The sequence below is a fragment of the Olea europaea genome, chromosome 18 (genome assembly GCF_002742605.1).
Source record: "Olea europaea var. sylvestris chromosome 18, O_europaea_v1, whole genome shotgun sequence".
Classification (NCBI taxonomy): Eukaryota; Viridiplantae; Streptophyta; class Magnoliopsida; order Lamiales; family Oleaceae; genus Olea; species Olea europaea.
The window spans coordinates 31,002,437-31,010,046 of record NC_036254.1 but is presented as its reverse complement, the minus strand read 5'-3'; the positions used below and the strand labels follow the sequence as shown (position 1 = coordinate 31,010,046).

Below are 7,610 nucleotides of genomic sequence, written 5' to 3'. Positions count from 1 at the left end.
TACTCATCAAATTAATGGAAGTCCAACAACAATTCAAGAATCATGCAGATTAAGGGAGTGCCCCACGTGTAGACAAAATTGAGAGATTGATGGATGGAAAATAACCTACCACTACCAAAGCATCTGGCCAGCTGCGTATGAAGACAAAGAGGGAAAAACAATAATAGAAGAGCATCTAGCCAATTGCATATGAAGCCAAAGATGATAAGGCAATAATAGAAGAAAAGATGCCACTTTGATAAAAAAGTAAAAAATGCATGTGAAGATGTAGACCCCAGGAGGAAAAGAATAGAGAGGCATGTGAGCCTTTTTCAAAATTCTGATGTATGTAATGATGTAATAGATCAATAATAGTGAGTTTGAGTCATGTATAAATAGAGGTATTTGGGGAAAGAATGGCATCTCGAGTTAGAAACCATTCTCTTTCCTTAAACTTTTTTCAAAAACCAGTTCTTCTGGAAACCCCTTGTATACAATAGAAATCTTGTATAAATCATTATAGAAATAAAATTTCAATTTTTTGATATCAAAAAGATATGAGTTTCTAAATTTCCTATCTCATAGATTCTTGATAGATTGAAGAAGATAATTTCTTTCTTACTTTAACAAAGAAAGAATTTTCTTTACTTAAGATTCTTACTCTTAATTCTAAGAAAAGATACAGTGAGGGCAAGAAGCTGAAATAGCAAAATTCCCATTGAGGCAAGAGGCCGTTTGAGGGAGCAGTTTGCAGATTCAGAGCCTGAAGGTCACTCGGTTCTAAGAATACAGATTCAAGAACAAAAGTAAGGTAAAATTATTGTCTTTGTTAAATTTAGAAAGAATTCTTCTAATATCTTGAAAGAATCGTAGGGATTATTACTTTTCATGTTTGCAAAAACTTTATATAACATGTTATTCATAAAGCTTGTAAGGAATTATCTGAATAATGCCAGGTTATACAATTAAAGGATTAGATAATCTGCTAGAAAAACTATTGGAAAAAATAAGAAATATTTTTGCTCAACTAGAGATTATTGATATTTCATCTAAGGAATATGATAATCTTAGTAAATTACATGACAATTATATTACAAATTATTCTAATTTATTAGATCAAAGGATGGAATTATATATTAAAACTCGAAATGAGAGAAATAGAAGAATTTAAAACTATCCCAATAAATTAAGGATATCTTGTGTAAATATGACAAATCCTTTCAATAAGGGTATTATAGACATTTTACCAAAAATGAATAGTAGTAGGCCATTTATAAAAATCTCCCCGTGGTGGCGTGGGTTGGGGAAGACGACTTTTTATTTTTTGTTTTCTTCTTTTAAGTTTTTCGTTATTAATATCAGTTTTAGTCATTTAAAACCCCTCAATTTAATTTAATTTAATTTTTTCTCTCTCCTACTTTCAACCACACAATTTTCAATAAAATAATATTACACTCAAATCGAAAATTTTTCAACCACACAATCTTAAAAAAAATACTATTCTATCCATTATAAATTCAAATAATGGAACGGGAGCTATTAATTGAAACATAAATAACAATTTTTTAAAACATTTCTTTTACATTAAATATTTTAGGGACATTTGTAAAAATGTCCAATTTTATATATGTGAATTTAAAAATATCCACTTTTTGATACCAAATTCTCTATTTTACCCTTAATGAAAGAATAAATAATTTCATATTGCACATGTCAAATCACAATTAATGCTAGACACAGAAATATTGAGAACAATATTTAAAGTATAGAGAAATGTCATGTTCGGAATGAAATGTCGTTCTAGATATTTAATGTGTCGAGAATAAAGTTTGAAATGTCGAAAATATTTAATATTGTGATTTGACGTGTACTTTTGAAATATAAATGGATTCAAATATCGAGAACGATATTTGAAATGTCAAGAATATTATTTTAATGTAAATTTTCATGGAAGCTACTTAGAGTATTCTCGTCCAAAAAATTGCAAAAATGGACATTGAAAAATTTTGGACATTTTTACAAATGACTAGGTCAAAATAAACATTTTTTTTTGTAATTTCCTCAATATTTTTTATTCGTGCTACACAGTAGTTATTTTTTTCCTGACATTTTCTTGGATTTGATAAAAAAACATAAATAATTTTAGTGAAATGGAATAGAATTTCACTCTAACTCGGGACCTCGTTTAGAGACGAGTCATGAACCAACTTGAAAACTCTTTTTTCACGAGTCTTGTTTTCGACTTGTGGGTCAATTCGTTCCTGGGCTTGTTTTATTAATTTCTTAAAAAAAAAAACACAAGCAACTCGTGAATGGCTCGACTCAATCCATGAGGTCCATAATTCGAAAGGTCGAGCTCCTCCCGTTCCCCTCCATGTAATAGAACTGCCATGTGAAAAGCCATTGAAACGATCTGTTCGTTGATATCAAAAAGCTCCAAAATCTATCTGCTAATCAACTCTTAAACCGGGCAAATATAGAAAGAGAATGTGGATATATATGGGTATGAATTCGTGTATGTATATGGGCCATAATGGGCCACCATTCTTTCCTTTCAAAGTTTGTAAACGATAATTATACGGGAAAAAATCATAGTTCAGACACTAAGTATGCACCGAAGCATATATCAGGTGCATAGTTTGAAGATTCAAAAGTCAGGTGTGTGTGTGTGTCTATATATATATATATATATATATATAGCCGTTTCCTAAAATTACGCCTAGTTCCCTTCTATATCATAACTCATTTCAGTACAAAATCGACATCCCAAAATTGAAAAATTCAGTTGGCATTCTGCGTTCTCACTGTGAAATCCTATTCCGACTGTCGACGATAACGACGCAAGTAACAGTTATCACTGACTTCGATGATAAATTTCACAATCTCACCCGCGATTGAAACGTCGAGTCACATACTCCAACTTTGTGTTCGGTTAATCAAATACAATCGCGAGAGACAAGAATAATCATTGAATTTCAAACTACGATTATCAATTTATTAATACAATCATATTTGCAGCAGAAGAAATCTAACATTAGTCACAGAAGTCTTGATCATCACTGAAAATAGAGTACAGGTACGTGCTTCGACAATTGATCTGATATCTGATTATGTGACCAATGCGCGTATTGTATGTAATGTAATATGAAGGCCACATATGAGACATGTGATGAATAAATTAAAGTGTGTCTCAACAATATTGAAATTCATATTCTCCGTGATTGACTTTTTGAAGAATGTGACCTGAGTCACTCAGTATATAGAACTACTGTGCATAATCTGAGTAAGACAATTGTGTTACATGATCTGTGACCCATGTGATATTCAGTCATATTCATTCTTACATGACGTACTTCAAAAAATGTGACATGAATGAAAACACTCGTAAAATTAAGTGCACGCTGTATATGTGACTAATGCGCATACCTTGTGTATGTGAATTGTAATTCCTAAACTGTGATTTATGTTTCTACCATGCATTCAACTTTATGGAAAACGTGCATGCCTATTATTTTAGGAGTTCATACACAAACTCTGTCAATCGTTACACTTTCATCACTAGACCACTAATAAATGTAAATTTAATTTGCAAAAATGGTGTACTCGCACGTGTGCCTATTGTATGCATCTCAAACTTCTTTGGCGTTGGTAAATCGAAATTGCAGATATGTAAACCTTGTGGATACAGTAATAAAGGAGTTCAATTTGGATCCTACAAAGGTAGCAGTCTCATTGAAGTACACACTGAATGAAGATTTGCCTTCAATTAGAATCAGAAATGACAGTAATGTGCTCTCTTACGTCATGCTCAAGGTTATCGAGCGTGAACCTACTAAATACCCATTAATCATTGATGATGCGGAGACAGAAGTAGATAAACCGTCTATCACATTGCCAGTTAATCCACATGTTGTTGGTGAGTTATGTACGTTGTAGGATATGACGTCAGACATCTGCGAAGCAGCAATTGAAAATGTAGGTCACATTTATGACAACAAAATCACAGTTGTTTATGTTACAGATGGTAGAGATGTCAAAGAATGAAGGGTCTTCTTTGATAAAGATATTTTAAAGTTAAGCCTGTCAGTTTATGCCATACATAATATGTTTGAGTTGCTCACAAGAGGGATGTAGTTGGATATGCAGAGCATCCAAATGGGGTAAAACAGAACTGTTTAAGATTCGGAAGATTGGTAGTCACACATGTGCATCAAATGTAGTGTTGGGGTCACACGGGCAACTATCAGCTACAGTTGTGTCCTCTAACATCAAATACAAGTATACGTTGTCTCTACCATATACACATCAAAGGATATATGCAGTGATATGATGCATACTTATGGGGTTTATTTAAATTATTCGAAAGCATGAAGATCTCGTGAGCAAACCCTGAAGATGATAATAGGTGATCCGACCGATTAATTCGGTAACATACCAAGGTTTTTCTACATGCTTCAACAAAAGAATCCTGAGATGGTCACAAACTTGGAGGTTGACAGTCACAATCGCTTCAAATATTGCTTTATGGCACTTGGTGCATCAATACGCGACTGGAAACATTGTAGGCCTATAATTGTAGTGGACGGTACGTACTTGAATGGTCACTACGAAGGTACACTTTTCACAGCGTGTACGCAAGATGCAAGTAACATTGTATTCGTCATTGGATTTGGGATTGGAAATAATGAGAATGACAAATCTTGGAGATGATTTTTAGAAAACCTGAAAAAGGCGTACGAGAACAGAGAAGGGCTATTTTTTGTATTGGATCGGTATAATAGTATAAAAAATGCAATAGAATATATGTATCCGAGAACCTATCATGGCATATGTTCGTACCATTTGCTGCAGAACTTGAAGTCACATTTTGGGAAATCTGGCCAAAACATTACACAAGCTTTCAATTCAGCTGTCAGAGCTTGCACATTGGAAGAGTTTGAATATCATATGCGGCAACTAGACACAATAAATCAGAAGATTAGCGCTTACCTGGTATTGCAATACTTCAATATAATTTTTCACAAAACATTGGAATGGTTTCATATTGTAGTTATATGATATTACTCAATACAATACATGTTTGCAGGCTGAGGTTGGACCTGAAAAGTGGTCACGAATCCATATGCCAGAAAATAGATATTCAACAATGACATCGAACATCGTGGAATTAGTCAATACATTCACAAAGACAGCAAAAAATTATCCAATCGTATCCCCACTGAAGTCATTACGACAAACTACACAAAACTGGTTTTGTAAACACAGAGACAACGCGCATGGGACTTTCACAAAGTTGACAAGCAAATACGAGAACGAGATCAGAAAAATGAGTATAGATTTAAAGAACTTGAGGGTAAGTTTTAATTTTGACGATAACAACTACTCATACAACAGCTACATGAACTAATGTAACTTGAAATTCACATCTGTGATAACATATATTTGTGTGCTTATGCGCCTTTTATATATGTGACCTCAACTTAATGCATGTGACATTTCTATACAATCCTTTGACATTAAACTGTGCAACTACATATGACATTTCCATATAATTCTGTGACATTAAATTGTCTAATTGTGACTTGCTCAGATATATAATTTGTGACATACTCCTGAAGACTGTGACTGCTGGGTAAATACTTCTTTCAACTGATGTAATTTGTCCATTTGATTATATTCTCCCAAGTTTTTCCTTCCAACTAGTCTGTTTTCTGTTAGCAATGATAAGACAACTTTTGTTGTTAATATTGAGAAACAGACATGCACATGCAGGATGCTACAAGTTGATTTGTTACCATATTCACACGCATTGACTGTAATTGCAACTACAAAAAGGGATTCATGTACTTTTTGTTCTTATTATTACACACGTGATGCATACTTGAAAGCTTACGAAGATTCTATATATCCTGTTGGAAATCCAAGCGAATGGACATTGCCTAAAGAAGTGTTACATGAAATTATCTTAGCTTCTAACCAGAAATGGAGTTGTGGAAGGCCAAATGAGAAGAGGAAGAGATCATCCAGAAAATGAAAATCAACAGTGAAATGTGAGCGTTGTGGAGGACATGGTCACAATCGTAGGAGATGATCCTGTCTTGTCTCATTGAGCTAATATTAGTCAATGCAATACATTCCAATAGCGCTGAATATATGTGACCATTGTGTTTTTAAAACATTCATTTGTAATACAAGATTGACGTCATATGCAATCCATTGTTTTTTCAAGTCTGCAAAATCTTATTTGAGTCTGAGTATTTGTTTGTTAATACAATCATTCAGACATGGTCAAAAGATATGTAATCTAGTTTGCTGTGAATCCCTATTCCTCACATAGCAGGACCGGTGACCTGATGTCAAACACATAAACGCTGTTATTGCATTGTGTGGTCATTGCTAATTCAAAACTGTGACCTAATGAATCTTACACATGTATGTGATCAAACTTCAAAGACGTGACCAATGGTTTGGAAAAAAAATTGAGATATGACTTCATAACAACTCTGTGACCAAAATATGATGAACATGTAACCTAAATCCTATTTAAATGTGACTAATAAGAAATAAATGTAATCACCAAACAGTTTTGGGACATAATGTGATGACATGTGACACAAAATAGAGTTATCTCTGACCAATAACACAAAAATGATTAAATTTGGCTTCCAAAAAAAAAAGTTATGTACCACTAAATTAAGTAATCTGTGACATTTTATAACAATAAAAGATCATGTACAGTAATTTGTGATTACGTAATCGATGATCCAGTGCAAAGCAACTCATGATCTGTGATCAATCTTCAAATGTGGCCATCCATATGCATATAAACCCAAAATAACCCGTCACAAAAAAATAACAGTTCACGAAAGTAATTCATGTGGAAAACAATTACTAGATTTTATAACTTGAAAAGTGATGTTGTCATATATTTCACACGTAAAATTTCGTATATATAGCAACAAGACAATCCACTTGAGAAACAATGACAAAAATACAAAAAGTTATGTGTGTACAGATCACAAAAGCTACCAACTAAAACTTCATCTTTCTAACACTTCATCTTTCTAACACATATGATGTCATTCTATAACCATCCTCTCCTCCATTAATCCCTGCTTTGTATGCTTCACATACATCTCTCGATATTTGTAGAGTAGTGTAGCAATACCCAGTCTACACTTGTTAATGTCGAATCTATGTGGTATGGAACATCGTCCGTCACGAAGGATGTATAAAGCGTACAAAATCACAAATACTCGCAATCATGACTGCAAAATAACAGTGAAAAATTAATGTTATGATTGAAAAAATATATGGTTAAGCACACATAATATGTTAAGAATTATCCATTTGTCTGCTGAGGTAGCGTATTGTCGATATACACTTTCAATTCCTTGGAGCCATGTCCGTCGTAATCAGGGACCTTTTTCGAAATTCCCAAAGCATTCATAAGTGCTGGCAAAATTTTCACATATGATTCAATGCCTTCTAGAACCTTCCAGTCACGATATGTTTTACCTGCTGAATTGAACACTGTCAAGGTGTGGCTTCTGAATTGTAGCACACCTAGCATCTAGTGAGCCTTGTTTGTGGGCAGCATTGGTATGAACACATTGTCAACATCAGCCCAA

The 7,610-nt window shown here is 33.5% G+C and overlaps 1 protein-coding gene across 1 annotated transcript; it reads left to right on the top strand.

The window, feature by feature from the left end:
* The first annotated feature begins 4,452 nt into the window (after positions 1–4,452).
* On the top strand, positions 4,453–6,013 carry LOC111367008. Its single transcript, XM_022987687.1, has 4 exons — positions 4,453–4,591; positions 4,697–4,971; positions 5,066–5,332; positions 5,666–6,013. Exons 1-4 carry the CDS (start codon positions 4,453–4,455, stop codon positions 6,011–6,013), a joined length of 1,029 nt encoding a protein of 342 aa, XP_022843455.1.
* The last annotated feature ends 1,597 nt before the right edge of the window (positions 6,014–7,610 follow it).

Coding starts and splice junctions, on each gene's coding strand:
- LOC111367008 (XM_022987687.1), top strand. CDS start 4,453: ATGGTCACAAACTTGGAGGTTGACAGTCACAATCGCTTCAAATATTGC. Junction 4,592..4,696: donor CTTGAATGGTCACTACGAAG/GTACACTTTTCA, acceptor GATGATTTTTAG/AAAACCTGAAAAAGGCGTAC. Junction 5,333..5,665: donor TAGATTTAAAGAACTTGAGG/GTAAGTTTTAAT, acceptor TATTCTCCCAAG/TTTTTCCTTCCAACTAGTCT.